Here is a 16,416-nt window from a genome sequence, read left to right as displayed (position 1 = left end):
CCCAGCTGTTGGACTTCCATTAGACTGTATTGCCTCCTCCTGCTGATGCACAGACATTAATTTCTTACCTTCTAACTCACCCAGTCTCTTATAAAAAGGAAGGACCTGGGACCCTTTTCAGATCCTAATACACACAAAGTCTTGTGTCTCATTTCTTTGAGAGATGCTCTTTGGGCTGCTGTGTTGGTATGCTGCTGGCATGCATGGATTTGGAGGATGATTGCTGTAGTGTATGGCTTCAGGGAGAGGTTTAGGAGCAGAGGGCAGTTAGCACTGTGTAAGGAACAGGGGAGAGGAGTGTCAAGTCCCGTGCAGGGCAGTGAGGGTGGTGTGGGCCAGCGAGTGTGTGTGACAGGCCACTAGGTGGCACTTCCAGTACTTCCCATTGTTTGTACGGCATTGGCGCCTTGGATGTTCAAAGTCCTAGTAGCTCCACTCATTTGTATTTGTTCAAATTGTATTCTGAGAGGAAAGCTAAGAGCAATTTCCAAAATCTGGTTGGGGTTTGAACTTGATCCTACTAGCTGGGAGACTAACCTAATCCGTTCTGTTCAGCTCTGCTGAGTAGCTCCTGGAAGTCCAGATTCTGTTTCTTGGACAACCCTACGTTTCTTTGCTTTCTTGTTCTGTATGACTTCTTTCCTCTATCTAGCTCGTGCAGACCATTCCTCTATTTCACTGTATCCCTTTTAGCCATAGAAATAATAAGGACTTGGCAGGACTGGTTTTTCTGGAATACTCTCTTTGGTTTGAAGGCCGGTGACACCATGATTTGGTAGGGTGCTTCAAGTGAACAGCAGATGTTGGTAGGGGAGGGGACCTAAGACAGCTATTGTTCTCCTTTTTTTAGATTGCCCACCAAATACCTGTGTTTTAATTAAAAAAAAAAAAAGGGGGGGGGTAGGGGGAGGAAACATTAGGGATTGGAGAAGATAATGTATTACCTGTTTCTGAATAAACATTTGTTATACAGAGAGTGGATTCTAAGCCTTTTTAGATGCTGTGAAGCAACTAGAGATAAGTGGTGGTGTTCCAACATGGAGTCAATTGTGCTTTCTAGGTGAGCATAGAAATTTCAAAACTGGTAACGTGATGAAGAGCAAGAGGAGCATATGGGTGAGAGAACTGTTATTCATTCACCTTTTAATCTGGATCACAGACATTAGCAGCTGAGTCTTGCTAAATTGGAGCTATTTGTGTCCATCTAATTCCAATTCTCTTTTCACAGAAAAAAGAAAGCAGCCTTTGTTACTGACAGGCTAGTCGTTTAAAAAGTAATTTTATAACAAAAACAGCTTTGAAATCAGGGTACCTGTTCTAGATGAAAAGGGATACTTTCATTATCAGCTAGACAGAAGGCCGTTTAAACGTGAAGCCGTATTGTGAGTGCACCTCTTGCCTCTTCTGAAAGAAAGGGGAGCCTCAATGATTTTTTTAAAATTAATAGATTCATGTCAATTGAAAAGCCAAATTTTAACTTACTGTTAAACTCTGCATTATGTTTAGGTTATCTGGGAGTTTTATGATGAAATTGACATACTTCCTTGGAAGAACTACTGACTGCTCTGTGATCTATGGCAGTATATTCTTATTTTTTATAAATCAGTGAATTAAGTGGTTGTCCAAACACCACTCCATGACTTGTCTTACAGCAATGTCTTGGTGTACATTGGTATTCTGTTCTTGGTCAGCTCTTTAATGCACCATTGCATGGCTTCTGTTGGGCACTCAAACAAGAGTAACTCTTATTCTCAGTCCTTTTCGGGTGGTTCACCTTGGCTCTCCAGTTTCTCCTGGACGTCCTGCAATTGTCATGCTAATCACGGTTTCGTACCTACCACCTTCTGACCTCACATCTGTCTACATTCATCCTCATGCAACATAGTTACATTTTTGTGTTGGGTTTTTTTTTCTGGACTGGTAGAAATTATGAACTTGCATATGAAATACTCATTGCCTGCGCTCTAAATTAATGTGCATTAATTTAGACATTAAATTAAATGGCTGGCCAGGTCAGGTGGTAGGTAATTTGTAATGGTGTTTCTTTTGTTTGTTCTGGGTTCATTTCTTTTATTTCAAAAATGTGAGGACTTCTGAAGTGATGCCACATTGTGCAAGTTTGGTATATTTTCATGGCTTTTGCATGTACCTTCCGATAATGTTCATAACGCGATATTTGGTTGGGTTAACTCTCCATATCGTCATATTCTGTCACTTCGTACATTAGTCTTGCTTCAGTATTTTTGGAATGGTCCTGTCTTCCATTACAATTTCCTCTGTAAAGTTTGGTTTTTTTGAGTTTTTTTAATTAACAAGAGTCTTTAAAAACAATTGTCATTGAATGTTTCTACATATCTTTAAGATTTATTTGCTTCCCTCAGATTAAGGACAGTGCCTGAGTTTTACATTGCTTTTACAAAAACATAAATTCAACCCCGGGGCTGCGGCGATTCCACCCGCTGCCGCCATTACCAGCGCCGCGCCGCTCCCGGGGAACTACAGCTCCCGGCGGCCCCCGCGCCACCGTGCGCAGAGAAGATGGCGGCCGCCACGGCGCGTGCGGCGGGAGCGGCGCCGCCGGGGTACACGGGTGAGGGGCAGCGCGGGGTACCGGGAGCGGGCCCGGCGGGGTACCGGGAGCGGGCCCGGCGGGGTACACGGGTGAGGGGCAGCGCGGGGCACCGGGAGCGGGCCCGGCGGGGTACACGGGTGAGGGGCAGCGCGGGGCACCGGGAGCGGGCCCGGCGGGGTACCGGGAGCGGGCCCGGCGGGGTACACGGGTGAGGGGCAGCGCGGGGCACCGGGAGCGGGCCCGGCGGGGTACACGGGTGAGGGGCAGCGCGGGGCACCGGGAGCGGGCCCGGCGGGGTACACGGGTGAGGGGCAGCGCGGGGCACCGGGAGCGAGCCCGGCGGGGTACACGGGTGAGGGGCAGCGCGGGGCACCGGGAGCGGCTACGGGGCGGCAGCGGCGTCTCAGACTGGTGTGTGCCTCGCAGCTCTGGCGGTGAAGTTCGCGGAGCGGCAGCGCTCGCCTCACTGCCTGCTGGTGAAGGAGCACCAGGTGCGGGAAGGGGCCGACACCGGGCACCCGCCTCGCCGCACGCTCTTCGTCCTCAACGTGCCCCCATACTGCGGCCCGGTGAGTGGGGGCGGCTCGGGGCCGAGGGCAGTGCCTTGAGGGCCCGGGAGCCGGCCTGCCTTGGGCTGCTGCGGGCGGGGGGCCGGGCTGGGGCCGGGGAGCCGCCCGGAGACCTCTGCAGGCTGTGCGTGGGAGGCACCGCTCCTGCTTTGCTGTACCGCGTGTTTTCTCTTACTGTCCGTGTCAAGGACTCTCTGTCTAGGCTGTTCTCTCGCTGCGGGCATGTGCAGTCTGTGGACATCTGCGACAAGCCAGGGCCAGGAGAGAAAAAAGATAAACTGACGTCCAAATTCTTCGACCACAAAACTGTAAAGGTAAAAGCTCATGGGGGAGAGGAATACTGATGCTTTAGTGGGAAAAGATGGCAAGTACTGAATGGTTCTCTTCAGAACATGAGGCACAGGAAACCATATGGGGCATTGGGTGACACGATTACTTACTTAAGTTTACACTGTCTTTTGTTTCTTATCCTGCTGTCACTTGTGGTTTGATTTTTATTTTATTTTTTTAAGTTATTTGTACTGCAGTTCCTTGCTCTATCACCGATTTCCCCGACATACCTGACTCACCTGGGTGCTTTTTTCTTTTAGGGATTTCAAGTAGCATACGTGGTGTTCAGGAAACCAGCAGGTGTCCAGGCAGCCAAGGCTCTATCACAGGAAGGTCCCTTACTAATATCAACAGAGAGCCACCCTGTGAAAACCGGCATTAGCAGTATGTCAGCTCTAGCTATCTTTCTACTGGCTAATGGCAGGGAAGAACTACACTCATCTGCTGAATCCTACCCTGCGTGTCCCATTTTGTTTTAAGCTGGGGGATGTTCAGTGTTTTTTGTGCTTTTATTATTCACAGGGTAGCAATGTTATTGAAGCAGGTGTTGAAGTTTGGTCCAGTGACCCTATGGGAGAAAGGGGGTCACTTGGAAGAGTGCTTTTTCCTGGCATTTTTTCAGTATTGCATAGATTCAGAGATACTGTCTGCATCTTGTCTTCAAAATGGAGACTAGACTCATGCAGCAGGCACCAGTTGTCTGTCAAGATGACAGCACTTAACATATAACCTCTTGACAGAAACACAGCCCTGAATGTTGTGCCCCTTGGGCTTAAGGCTAGCCCACTTCTGCCTGGGAATGTTGCAAACTCTTCCCATCACATATTGGTTGTGCTTGCAGCCACAAGTCCGTTTGAGCTGGGGCAGGGGGGAAGCTGAACACAAATGGGAACGATGTGTCCTTCCCCCACTCTAGAATTCCCTCTAGAGCTGCCCAAAAGCACCACACTTGCCTGCTTCTAAGAGCAGCTACTGCTGATTTGTGCCCTCTCTGTCTCAGAGTGGATCGCCAGCTATGAGGCCTCCATCGTGGATCCAAAGGAGCTGAAGGCTGAGGTGGATGCCTACATGCAAGACTATGATAAAAAGATGGCAGAGGTGAGGCCAGGCTAAGGAGGGAGCCCAGCTAAGCAGTTTTCTTAGGGGAGAGGGAAAGAAGAGAGATTTCTCAGTGCTCCAGCCATAGTGGAAAGGGTTGAGGGTCCCTCTGTTTGGCAGAGGTTTTTTACTCCTGGTTGCTGATGGGTGGTCAGGCCCTGGTTTGGTCTGCAACACCTGACCCTTTCCCCAGGGCTTACAATAGATATCCACAAATAAATTGTTTCCTGGCTGGCATGCAATGTTGTGACTGAGAGTTGAATGCCTACAGCCCTGATCCCATGCTTTCCTTTAAATCTTGTGTGGAAGCAGGAGCTGTAACTTTGCCTGTGTTTAAGGGAGGGCTGTGGGGGAGCTGTGCATCAGGCTGTGCATCTGCACTCGGCTGCCTCACCCTCCTGTCTTTACAGGAAGAAGCCAAAGCAGCCAAGGAGGAGGGTGTTCCGGATGAGGAGGGCTGGGTGAAGGTGACACGGAAGGGCCGGAAGCCTGGCCTGCCCCGGACAGAGGCCGCCAACCTGCGCGTGCTGGAGAAGGAGAAACAGAAAAGGGCCCGAAAAGAGCTGCTCAATTTCTATGCCTGGCAGCATCGTGAGAGCAAGAGAGAGCGTGAGTGTGCACATCTCCTCCTACCCCTGCCCGTGTCTTGTCTCTCACACTGCGGCTCAAGGAGCATCCTTCTGCCTTCAGTGGAGGTTATGTCCAGCTGCCAGCAAAGGGCTGGCTGGGTCTGAATGGCCTTGCCAGCTCTTGGAAGGGCTCTTACCACCACTTGTCCTACCAAGGGCTGCTGGAATATTTTGTGGGAGGGTGTGCAGGTCGTGATTTTCCAAGAGATGCTTGTTCAGTCTGCACAAAGGCAGCGATTGAAGGGGGGAACTAGCCAGATTCCTCCCCAAGAGGGAGCTGCAGCACCGCCGGAGATGAACGGCTGGAGCCCCAGCTTGGCACTCAGCCCAGGTGTAAAACGACCCGCTCTGAGAAGCGTGTGTTTGTGGCTGTTGAGACTCAGTCCCTCCTGGTGTGTGGAAGTGAAGTTCCCAGGAGAGGGAGATCTGCTGCTCCCGTGTGACCTGTTCTTTCTTTTTCTCCGTGTTTTAGACATTGCCCAGTTGAGGAAGAAATTTGAGGAGGACAAGCAGAGGATCGCACTGATGCGAGCCCAGCGCAAGTTTCGGCCATACTAGGTTGTGCTGAGCTGTTCCTCAGGTGCCTGTGCTGGAGAGGGTAGGAGAGATACCTACTGACTCTGTTTGCCAAAGGATTTTAAGGAATTGAGGCAGATTTGGGTTGCCTCTACCCTTGGATTGGAATTGGGAGATGCCAGCAACTCTTGCTGGAGGAGAGTTCCCTTTACTTGCACCAGTATCCTCCGGAGGAGAGTTCCCTTTACTTACACCAGTATTCTCCTGCTCTTCTGTCACTCGACCCTGTGGCACCACTTTTCAGGCTGCTCAGGTCAAGGGGCTGAGGCACATCCTGTGACAACCTGTATCTCCCTGCCACCCAAAGACACACCTCCTAAAGCTTGGTGAGAATTGGGATTGACCTAGCACAGCCTCTGCAAAGGCAGGGAATGGCTGAAGAACTGTAAATAAACTGCTGCTACTGTTTTCAGAACATGGGAATGCTTCTCTCTCCCCCCCTGGTCTCCTGTGGGAAACAGCTTCTTGTGTGCTGGGGTGGTGGTAAAAATCATGGCTTGTAACCTGGTGCTCATTTGCACATTTTATTGAAGGAAAGAGGAGGGAAGTGACTCTAGGAAAAAGCCTAACTGCGAAGTTCCCAGGCCTGTTGTCACAAGGAAAGATCAGTGGTTTGGTACAGAGCCCTATCCCATCTGGTGATTCCCTTTGTGGCAGCTCCCTCTTAGCCAGGTGATGCAGTGCCCAGTCATCCAGCTGTGCATGGAGCTCTGCAGCCATGTCTAGGCCATGGGAAATTCCTGATACCCAGCACTGTTGCAAAAACAAATGCCACTTTGAGCAGCCTGGTTTGGAAGGAGAAACCAGACTCTCCACGGCCTGTCCCCAGCCCACAGAAGGCAGGTAAGGATGGCAGCAGGCACGTTTAGTTGTAGGGCAATGCTTTTGTAGTGCTCCTGTAGCATTTGTGCAGCTTTAGACATAGTGGTAGGTGTGTGATCGAAGTAACCCACCCAGCCCCAGGCTTTTACACATTTATTTTACTACCTGCAGCCTCACTAGAGATGTGACCATGAATGTAAGGTGGAAGTGGTGGTAAATTCCAGAGAGCTGAGATAAAATGGATCTCCTCTCCTTAAAAACTCACTGCAGATCCAGTTTGCATTGCTTGCGGAGATGACAGGCCTGCCGGCTTCAGTGGGCTTTGTGCATCAATTTAACTAGGAGGCAGATCCTTAATATAGCCTACCCAAGGCAGACAGTGTGTAAAAATTGCTGCCTCCCAAGACGCATTTTAGCCGCTTGGGTGAGCGGCCTGAAAGAGAAAGGAGGTTTGTTCTCCTACAGAGTCAAGAAGACAGACTTAACATTAGGACATTAATCTTTATTTAGGACAGAAATAATCTTTGCCAACTTTTCCATAATTTGTAGTTCTCGCAGCTGCTTCAGCTAGAGGATTTAGGGACATTCTCTAGCATTCATTAAAATGGCCTTCTCTGCACAGGAGAGCTCTTATTTAAGCTGATTCTGAAAAAACCAGTAGCTCTCATAGTAGAACAGAGACACTGAGGCCCTCTGAGCTCAGGCATCTACGGAAGTAAGCAGTGAAGTAGAACTTTCCTTGTTTGTCAGTGGGTTAAATCCTGGGAGCAGCCTGTCTGTACCATCCTCAGGAAGGAGGCAAGATGAGCCACCTCTCTTGCAGTGCCAAAGCTGATCTGCTGCTGTCACAGAGGGTGCCTCTGCCTGTGTTCTGCTCTGTTTCAGGGTGCAAGTTCGGTGTAAGCCAAGGGGAAGGCCACTTTGGGGCTCTATCCCTGTACTCACAGAGCTGGAAGTGGAGCAAGGACTCCTCCCTTTGGCAAATGAGATACTTTGCTCAGCTCTCCTTCAGAGAACCCCTGGCAGACCTGCTTCCACCCTGCAGTGAGCTAAGCATAGGAAAGAGTATCACAATCTGATGTTGGGTGCGAGGTAGGAATGGTGACAACTCTGGAGCTTTGCTTGTTAGCTCCCAGTTCTCCTGGACTGCTGCAGCTCTGAGGGCTTCCTAGAGTCTGGCCCTGGTGTTCTGTGCTGTCAGGAAGTTGCTGATGATCCCAGATACCACCTCGGGCTCGTTCAGGTGCACAAAATGACTCCCAGGCACCTCTACTAGCTGGATGTGCTGGAGGGAAAGGACACAAGATGTGGACCAGGAAAGTGTTCCCTCAGGCACACATTGTTTGCTGTGTGACACTTAGGGGAAGGGGCAGGGCAAGTGAGGCAAGACAGAAATGGGAGGACCAGGGAGCAGCTGGGTCCAGAGGGCAGCACTAACTTGGGACTTAGGCAGCAGGGACAAAGTTGTCTCCCCCCCTGCCCCTGGTGTGAGGGCTGTGCTGTTCAGGACAAATCACCTAGTGGAGGGTGTCCACCAAGATCAGCTGCTTCCCAGCTGCTGCTCCCAGGTTGGTGGCAAACAGAGATGCAAGGATGAAGTTTGCTCTCACCTCTTTGAGGGTAGACTCGAATGCCTCCTGCAGGGCTTTCACAAAGTCATTTCTGCTGGGCAGGTTGTGCGGTACCAAGAGTCCATCTTGTGATCTGAAAAACAACAGCAAGGCTCAGTATAGCACTCACTGTGCCTCCATTTGTCTTTGTGGCTATTCTGGGCAGAAGCAGTTGTCCCCAAGACAGTGGGGTGATAGTCCCTGTTCTTTCCAGGCTGCTCATAAACAGCAGGGTGACAGGGTCATAGGTGGTAGTCAGAGTGCACTGCACAGCTTGGCTAAGCAGCTGTCAAACTCTCTCTAAAACCTTGGGTGACTGCCTAGTAGTATCAGTGGAGACTGGCTAAATACTGTCCTCCCAGGGCTGGCTCTGTAACTGGTCTGAGAACATTGTTCCCTGCCCCCATTCTGCCTTCTGCTCTTAACTTTTCCTTAGAGTTTACACATCTCCCCTCAGTCCCTTCTGCCTCTCCTTGCTGCTTATTTAAACAGGGTATGCCCTGCTCAGAGAGAGAGGTACCAGGGCAGTTGCCCTGGAGAAGTCAGCATTAGATCTCCTGCAGAGCTAAGATCATGCTGCATCCTACTGTGCTGGTGACAGGACAAGGAGACATCCCAGGCTCAAAGGCATCTCTGTGGCCCAGAGGACTTGACGTCATCACAATGTTACATTTCTGTAACCTCTTATGATACTAAAACAGATCAGGGAGGCCAAAACTGTACCTCTTTTCTCAACTGCTAGCACTTCCTCTTGTTTTCTAGACAATCTTTTAACAGCACCCCACGAGCCAAGGTAGCCAGAGCCCTGCACACTTTGCCCTCCAAAGAGATGGGAAAAATGCAGAGGATGACTTGCAGAAGCTGTGCACCCAGACAGCTTAACAGCTTGTGGGGCTCTGTGCTCTAGGGCCATGTCCCCAGAGCTTCTTGCCCCAGTGCCACAGGAGAGCTTGCAGGAGCTCAGTCAGGCCAGGGGCTCCAGGAGCAGCTGAAGGAGATGGGGACTGCTGTAGTTTCACCTGTTTGCTCAGGCAAGAGCTTTTGGGGTCTGAAGAAGGGGGCAGGTTGGGTTGCCAATTGGGGTAGAGTCAGGTCAGAAGGATAGCAAGTAGGTGTGGTGCCATGGAGGGTCACATATTTGCCAGGATGGCCCCTGGCTGTAGCACCAAGGAATGGAAAGTTGTGAGATGGGATTGTGAAGCCAGGAGCATGGGGAAGATGGGGCAGGACTAGTATTTCCTCAGTCAGCCTTTCACCTGAAAGTAGAGTGCCAGGCTGGCAGGATGTTCCAGTTGCTCTCTGCCTTCTCCAGGAGCCTGTCCAACCCAGGGCAGTGGTGGAGAACTGGGAAATACCTTCTCACATGTGGGGCTGTGCTGTTACACCAGCTGGCCAAAGGTCTGGATGACTGGTGTAAAGGAAGGGGTAGTGGAGGACTCCTTGCTAGCCTTCATTCCTTCCACTGAGGGAGACAGGAAGGGTTGGTTTGGCTTGTGCCTCACTCACACAATGATGAGAACACGGTCCTGGATCTTCTGCAGGAGCTTCACACACTGCTCCACCGTGAAGAACTCTCGACTCTGCTGCAGGTGCAAAGACAGAGAAAGTGCCAAAGGTCAGGGACAGCAGCTGGGGGCAGAGGGTGTCCCCAAGCCCTCCTACACACGTGGCTCTGAAGGCTGAAGTAGCTGTGGCCCTGAAGCTTCCATGCTGGGACATGACAAGCATCCAGGCTGCACAAAGGAGTAGCTGGCTCTGCAAAGGCTCCTTTTGTCCAGCTGTGTTTCAGGGCTGCCAACAACATTGCCTGCTGGGCTGCAGCACATATGGGAATGATCTCATGGAGAAAAGCTTTAAAAATCTTTTTACTAAAAAGGAGAGAGTACATTACCCTGGCTTCCATATCCTGGCAGTGGCACAGGTAGAGGAGGCCCTATTTGCTCAGAAGTGGCACAAAACTATCAAAATACCAAACGTAAGGACTCTGCTCCAGTCCCCTTCTTATTCAGGTCACCTGACAAAGAAGCTGATAGAAAGCATCCATCCCTCTGCTGCCTGAAGAGTTATAACAGCACGAAAATGTGGCCAGGAGGCCCTGGGGCGGAGGAACTTCTAAAAAAATAAGCAGTAACATTTTCCAGTGACTCTGTAAGCTGAATCAATGATCAAGTGCAGGCCTTTAAAAGCAGCATTTAAAGGAGATGTGGGAATTAGGGAAGTGGAAAGTAAGTGGCTGGGTGGAGGCAGGGCCTGGCTCAGTGAGCAGGCATCCTCTGTCTGAGTGTCCTGTAAGGTCAGGGCTCCAAAGTAGCAGGGGGCTACATCAGAAGAGCAGTGCTCACCGTACGGGCTCTCATGTCTCTGTTATACACCAGCCCTGGAAAAAAAAAACAGAAGGTTTTCATGTTTCATAGGAGCAGGAGTTGTTATGTTTTAACTCACTTTTGGGGTCTGCCTAAGACCTTTTGAGATAGGAGGAATAGGATTAATTCAGATTTCTCCTTTTTTAAATTTATTTTCTTTAGCTGTTCTAGGACTTGAGCAACAAATTCAGTTGCTGGGAATGGAGCACTCTGCCTCCAGACTTAATTGATCCCATTCAGGCTGTGTAAACTTGTAGCTAGGGCACCCTGTACCCTGCAGAAGACAATGGCTATTGGCACCAGTCCCTTCCCACACCCAGCAGTGGCCCAGCACCACACAGCCCTTTACCAGCGGGTGTCTCAGTTGCTCCTCGCTGCAGCAGGATTGCCCCACCTTCTGCTGTCAGATGGCTGTTTGCTTCTAAGAGCCTGAGGGAGACATGGCAGAGAGATTGTGCTGCTGGAAGGGAGGAAGGGAAACAAAAATGGCATGACTAGGTGACAGCGAGCTCTCAGGCTGCTTCAGAAAGGAGCAGGAAGAAGCAGCAGCTTCTAGCAGCAGAAGCAAAAGGTCTTGCTGGGATTCCAGAGGACTTGAAAGGTGAAATGCAGGGACAGTTTTCCTTTCTCATTTGTGCAGCTGTAACTCTGTCAAGGTGAGGGCAGACAGTAAATGAAGAGGATGGATGGGAACCCACCTCTGCAATGCTGCTTTGGGGCTCCGTGCCTTGGGGGTTTGCTGCTTTGCCTCCAGACTCAGTAATCTGTCAATCACCTTCCTTTTAGATGTCAGCCATGCCTCAGTGTCCTGAAACACAGAGAGGCAGGGAGGAGGAGTAACCCCTCTCTTCTGGATGATTTTACCCCTTACCAAAGTGTGGAGGAGGGAATTTCACCCTTCAACATCCCTCTGAACTGGTACCAGTTATGGGTATCTTATTAAAAATGCCCATTTCTGGGAGAAAGGGAACATCAATAATGCTGTAGTGAACTTACTAACTTTTTATCCTTGCAATCTTTTCTAACCCTTCCTACCTCATTTCTGAGTTGAGGACAACTCTCCAAAGTTTGGTATCTTTTGTCTCCCTGACCTAGGGCTTCTGTCCCGCTTCTGCCAATGAAAGCTCCAGCATCTGGTGGCAATGATGGCAAGTTGGGAATGTAGCTTTATGGACCGCCAGGAACAGACAAAGAAATCCACCAATCTTGTACCCAGGTCACCCAACAAGCTGTTGGTAAAAAGATAACCTCAGCTGGCAGTTGCCTGGACAGAGGTTCCAGTTTCCTTTGTACAAGGGCTTGGCACATACAAGTAAATTTCAGTGCTAAGGGACTGCAGGATGTGGAGCTCTAGCAAGTGTGCCCCAAGGGCCAGCCTAAGGATGGACTTCAGTCTGTGCAACAAGGAGCAGATCAGTGCCTGCCAGAAGGAAGAGCCCTGGGACTTGTGTGACCTGCCAGGAAGTGGTCACATCAGTGCTTTCTCTGAAAAAACGAGGGAAATTAAAAAAAAAATCTATTTTTCTATTTTTAAAAAGTGAAGGGAAGGACACATGAGATCTAACCTCTGGAGCCAGAAGAAAGCCAAGAGTTTCCAGCAGGATCAGCTTGTCCACCATCTCAGGATAAAGGAAACAAAACTGAGGAGAGATGAAACAATAAGAGAATGAAAAGCTGAGCACTGAGTGATGTCTTTATCCTGCTACATGGGAGAGAGGTATGGGAAGGGTCTCTCCTCCCCTGAGCTCCAGGTCTGTCCCTTCATTCCTCTCCCATTTGTTGTTGCAGCTGCAGAAATCACAACCCCATGAAGAAATGATGCTTTACTCACCATTCCTGCCACAGCCCCACCTGCAAAGGAGAAAAGGGTGCTCGGTTATGCACAGAACAACCCCTGGTAACAGAAATTCCCCTTCCCCACAGCAGAAGCTGCCTCAGAAATAAAAATGTGCATTGTACCATGGGACAAAGCCCCAGTACAAAGGAGAGCTCTGGATGCAGGCAGAGACCAGGGCTGTTGACCTGCTGTATTCCCCATCGTGTGCCATTTCCACCACCCTCAGGCAGCAAAGGCCAAGGAGGAGTTACTGTTTAAAATGCCTTGGTGTGCAGGTCCTGTTAGCTGTGACCAGAGCAGGCCTGGGAAGCAAACTCCAAATTGTGGCAAAATTAAATCATACTCCAAGCTTGAAGGGATGGATCTTGGATTCCAGTTCCCCTCAGGAGGCTTTATAGCCCACCAAATGGGCTGTCTGTTCCCAGGCTTTGTGGGGATCAGGCACGAAGGCCTGCTGTGAATTCTCCTGTGTAGACCACCCCTCTTTGCCAATTGCTGTTCCCTCCTGTGAGTGGGGGAAATGCTCACAGCAAGAGTTTTATCCCTGTCTGTACTACACAGTCTTGAAAGCAGAGGCATTTCAAACAAGGGCACAGATTTTTGAATCACTCAAGCAGGAACCTGGTACTTGACATAATATAATAAATATTCCAACCCAGCTCCTAGTAGCATCTCTTGGAAATTAATTATCTACTGATTTCTATTAGTCTCACATCTTACAAGAACTAGAGCCACTTACCCATACTGTGACCCATCAGGGTGAACCGTCTCCACTGCAAGGCTAAATGGCAACAGACAAAAACAGTGCTGCATTAGAAACCAGAGCAGCAGCATCTTGCTGCTTCTCCTCTGACATGGGCCCTTTCTCCCAGGAGGGCTTTTGCACTGCCTAATTTGTTTCTTAATCCAGAAACTAAGCAGCTAAGTAGGCCAGTTTTAAAGAAAAAGAGCATTCACCACCTCATTTCAATGGTAGTTAAGTCATACAGCTCTCAAGCTCTCTCTGTATGCCAAACAAACTCCAACAAATTCCCATTCACTGCCAGACATGAGACTGGCAAGAAGCAGAGGAGCCTAACTGGGCAGCATCTGGTGGAAGAGAGAAACCTTGACAGAGCATCCTGCTGCAGGGCATTCTGCAAGACATGTGAGGACACAGAGCCAGGTCTGCTGCATTGAGGGATTCCAAGTGAAAGCCTTCTGCACCATTTAGCACATCAGGCTCTTCAGTCCATTTTTAGGGCACTCTGGGAGGCTTATAGGAAAACACCGCTCTATCTGTGCTGCCCATCTGAAATATACCTCCCTGAAAGATGGGGTTTACCCTCTGGAACATCTGAGAGCTTCTAGAGGCTCTTGTGTACTGAATGAGGGATGTAAAACCACAAGTTTCACAAGTATACAGATAGACAGTTACATCAGGAGTTATTAGGAATACAGGACACTTTGACTTTCAGATTTATTTGTATGATACTAAAGCAAGTAGCAAACTGCCATCAGGGAGAACCAGAAGCTTCCAACTTACACCTAACACTGGTTAGGGGTCACTGACTGCTTACAAAAAGCCAGTCTGGCAAAACAATTTAGTTGCATCCACCACTGCACTGCTACTGCTTTTTTAGTATAGAAACACCTGGGGCTTACCATCTCTTCCTTTCCCAAAACAATGAGAAAGAGGGATGGATGCTTATTCAGTCACAAAGCACTGGCTAACATCAAACTGAGAAGCAGGGGGAACTGATTCCTCTCCTAGCAGTTAAATGCTGCCTGCTTGTTGTAAAGAGCAGGACTAATACAGCACCCTCTGCACAAGCACCCACTCGAGGGTTCCTTCAACTACCCACCTGCTGCCACCCGGCGCACGTCGGTCACGTAATCTAGGAAATGGTAGGGGCAGCCTGCAGGTCGGTGGGACGACAAACCGTGACCAGAAAAATCCATTGCCACATAGTAATAACCTGAAAGGGAAAGAGTACCAGATGTGCAGCCCTGCCACACAACACAAGCCATCCTGATGAGCCAGACCTACCTCTGGGGAGCAGTGGAATGAGCTTGTCAAAGGTGTTGGCATTGTCCAACCAGCCATGCAGACACAGCACAGGGTGTCCCTCCGAGGGTCCCCAGGCCTTGGCTGCCACATGTCCCCAGGGCACAGGGAATTTCAATTCCGAGAACATGCCCAAAATAGGGTGATGTCCTTGGAGAGTCACGTGCTTGGAGTAGGTCCCAGGGGTCTTGTTAATGGTCTAAAGCTCTGAAAAGAGTAATACAGGTCTTTAGTAACTCACCAGCCTCCTGTGGTCTTAATTAGCAGCTTGCTGATTTATAGCTCCCCATTCAACATCCCAAGCTGCCGTTCCTGACTGCCTGTTTGGGGAATCCTCCTCCCAGCACGTACTAGCTATGCTCCTAGGAAGAAATAAGCTTTCCCTACGCAGGAGGAGAAAGCCTTATTTCTGTCTCTGCAGCAGCTGCAACACGACCAGAAGGCGCAGGAGATCTGGCAAGAGGGAACCATGCAGAACTCCCCCAGCTAGCTGCAGTCAGCCAGGCACCTGTCCTGGACCAAAAAGACAGTTTGGGGAATAAGGATGTTGCCTCCAGCATCAGACTGTTACCACCTTGTCCTCCATTACCTTGGTGCTTCTCTTTCGCACCACCGGTTGGCACATTCACGAGAGCAGCTGGCTCCATGCTGCATAGCAGGTCACTGCTGCCACCCGCCTGCACACCCCTCAGGGCCGGGGAGCTTCCATGGGATATGGGTCCACAACCTGCCAGGCACTTGCTCGACCTCAAACCATCTCATCTACCTGACAGTCACTGACCCTTGCTCAAGTCCCAGCTCCTGAGTGAAACCCAGTCTCTGGGGACCCTCCAATGGTGGTTTAAACATTTCCCTTTTACCCCCAAGCCATGGGCAACCTGACTACCCCTATCCCCATGTCTCTCATGTCGTATCCCCTTCCAGGTGACTCGTCTTGCATACCTGCTCCCTTAAGTAGCCCTCTGAGACCGTACAGCAATTAAATCACTCTACAACAAGTCTTTCATGAGCCCATACCTCTCTAAGGTGTGAGGAAAGAGGGGGCAGGCTGCTGTCAGGGCCCTGATGGTCCCAATCAGCCAAGCCTGGGGTTCCGCATAAGCGTGTTTAAGCTCGGCCCAGGACCAGCCGCAGCAGCGCTGCAGGAGTGCCGGCCTCCATCAGCGACGCCCTCGCCCCAGGAGCCGTGGCCCTGCCTGCTGATCACGGGGCTGTGTCTGACCCGAGCTGCCCTCGCCGGGCCAGATCCCGGCAACCAACCGTGGGCTGACTTTCCGGTGTGACCATGACCTGCCCTTTCCTGACGGCCTGGGCTCCTGGCAGAGCCTGATGGCTCTACCCGGGCAGTCCTGCCTGGGCCCAGCGGGGCTCCAGCCCTGCGATCCCCCCGGCCCCAGGGTGAGGCCTCCCTGGGCGGGCAGGAGGCGCTGCTACACTTGGGCCTTCGCCTCTGGGCGCCCTGGAGCGTCTGGTCCCGGTCTCGGCCCCGAGGAAGGGCTGCCTGGGGACAGACCCCCGTCCGGCGCCGAGAGCAGCCCCCGGAGCGCCACGGCCGACCCGGCCCCCGCTCCCCGCACCGCCCTCCCGGGGCACCCCGGCCCCTTCCTACCGCTCCGTGCGGCCGGGCCGGCTGAGCAGAGGCGGCGGCAGGGCCGGGCCGGGCAGGGCGGGCCGGGCCGGCTGCACCGCCCCGCTGCCCGCCTCCCCGGGGCGACCCGGCCTCCGCCCCCGCTTCTGTCTGGATCGGGCTCTGTGAGAGGAACCTAGACTTAACGCTGGCTGTGGGGTCTGAAGCTGCGAAAAAACTGCTGGGCATGATAGGAATCTCTGACGAGTTGAAATCAAGGAGGTATGGCTGCGTCCTTGACTACCTCCAGAAGACGTATTACTGATGATGGAAACTGCCTGTACTGTGGTGACACAGTGTGAGATGTTTTAACTGTGACCCAGGAACTTCATATTG

The 16,416-nt window shown here is 51.1% G+C and overlaps 2 protein-coding genes across 4 annotated transcripts; one reads left to right on the top strand and one right to left on the bottom strand.

Moving 5' to 3' along the window:
• The first annotated feature begins 2,529 nt into the window (after positions 1 to 2,529).
• Positions 2,530 to 6,189, top strand: RRP7A (ribosomal RNA processing 7 homolog A). Its single transcript, XM_082280581.1, has 7 exons — positions 2,530 to 2,590; positions 2,999 to 3,141; positions 3,330 to 3,455; positions 3,732 to 3,855; positions 4,472 to 4,569; positions 4,980 to 5,178; positions 5,671 to 6,189. Exons 1-7 carry the CDS (start codon positions 2,539 to 2,541, stop codon positions 5,754 to 5,756), a joined length of 828 nt encoding a protein of 275 aa, XP_082136707.1. The 5' UTR covers positions 2,530 to 2,538; the 3' UTR covers positions 5,757 to 6,189.
• Positions 6,190 to 6,960: 771 nt separating this feature from the next.
• Positions 6,961 to 16,189, bottom strand: SERHL2 (serine hydrolase like 2). 3 transcript variants are annotated; one of them, XM_082280860.1, is made up of 12 exons: positions 16,063 to 16,189; positions 14,436 to 14,660; positions 14,251 to 14,364; positions 13,146 to 13,187; positions 12,401 to 12,420; positions 12,135 to 12,209; positions 11,268 to 11,377; positions 10,919 to 10,998; positions 10,549 to 10,583; positions 9,713 to 9,789; positions 8,207 to 8,300; positions 6,961 to 7,881 (listed from the first exon to the last, which is right to left on the bottom strand). In XM_082280860.1, exons 2-12 carry the CDS (start codon positions 14,581 to 14,583, stop codon positions 7,765 to 7,767), a joined length of 912 nt encoding a protein of 303 aa, XP_082136986.1. In that variant the 5' UTR covers positions 14,584 to 14,660; positions 16,063 to 16,189; the 3' UTR covers positions 6,961 to 7,764. The 3 variants fall into 3 exon arrangements, with proteins under 3 accessions (XP_082136986.1, XP_082136987.1, XP_082136988.1); XM_082280861.1 differs by having other exon boundaries at positions 9,713 to 9,786; XM_082280862.1 differs by lacking the exons at positions 6,961 to 7,881; positions 8,207 to 8,300 and adding an exon at positions 9,267 to 9,614.
• Positions 16,190 to 16,416: the final 227 nt, after the last annotated feature.

This window comes from Coloeus monedula (genome assembly GCF_965178545.1).
Source record: "Coloeus monedula genome assembly, chromosome: 4".
NCBI classification, from domain to species: Eukaryota; Metazoa; Chordata; class Aves; order Passeriformes; family Corvidae; genus Coloeus; species Coloeus monedula.
This window is presented reverse-complemented; position numbering and strand designations above follow the sequence as displayed.

Bases quoted from the DNA above. Each gene is read 5' to 3' on its own strand.
- RRP7A (XM_082280581.1), top strand. From the start codon at position 2,539: ATGGCGGCCGCCACGGCGCGTGCGGCGGGAGCGGCGCCGCCGGGGTAC. The intron at 3,456-3,731 runs GTAAAAGCTCAT...TTTTTCTTTTAG, and splicing joins TCGACCACAAAACTGTAAAG to GGATTTCAAGTAGCATACGT. The intron at 3,856-4,471 runs GTATGTCAGCTC...TCTCTGTCTCAG, and splicing joins TGTGAAAACCGGCATTAGCA to AGTGGATCGCCAGCTATGAG.
- SERHL2 (XM_082280860.1), bottom strand. From the start codon at position 14,583: ATGTTCTCGGAATTGAAATTCCCTGTGCCCTGGGGACATGTGGCAGCC. The intron at 14,365-14,435 runs GTAGGTCTGGCT...TTTCCCTTTCAG, and splicing joins CATTCCACTGCTCCCCAGAG to GTTATTACTATGTGGCAATG. The intron at 12,210-12,400 runs GTGAGTAAAGCA...ATCTCTCCTCAG, and splicing joins GTGGGGCTGTGGCAGGAATG to TTTTGTTTCCTTTATCCTGA.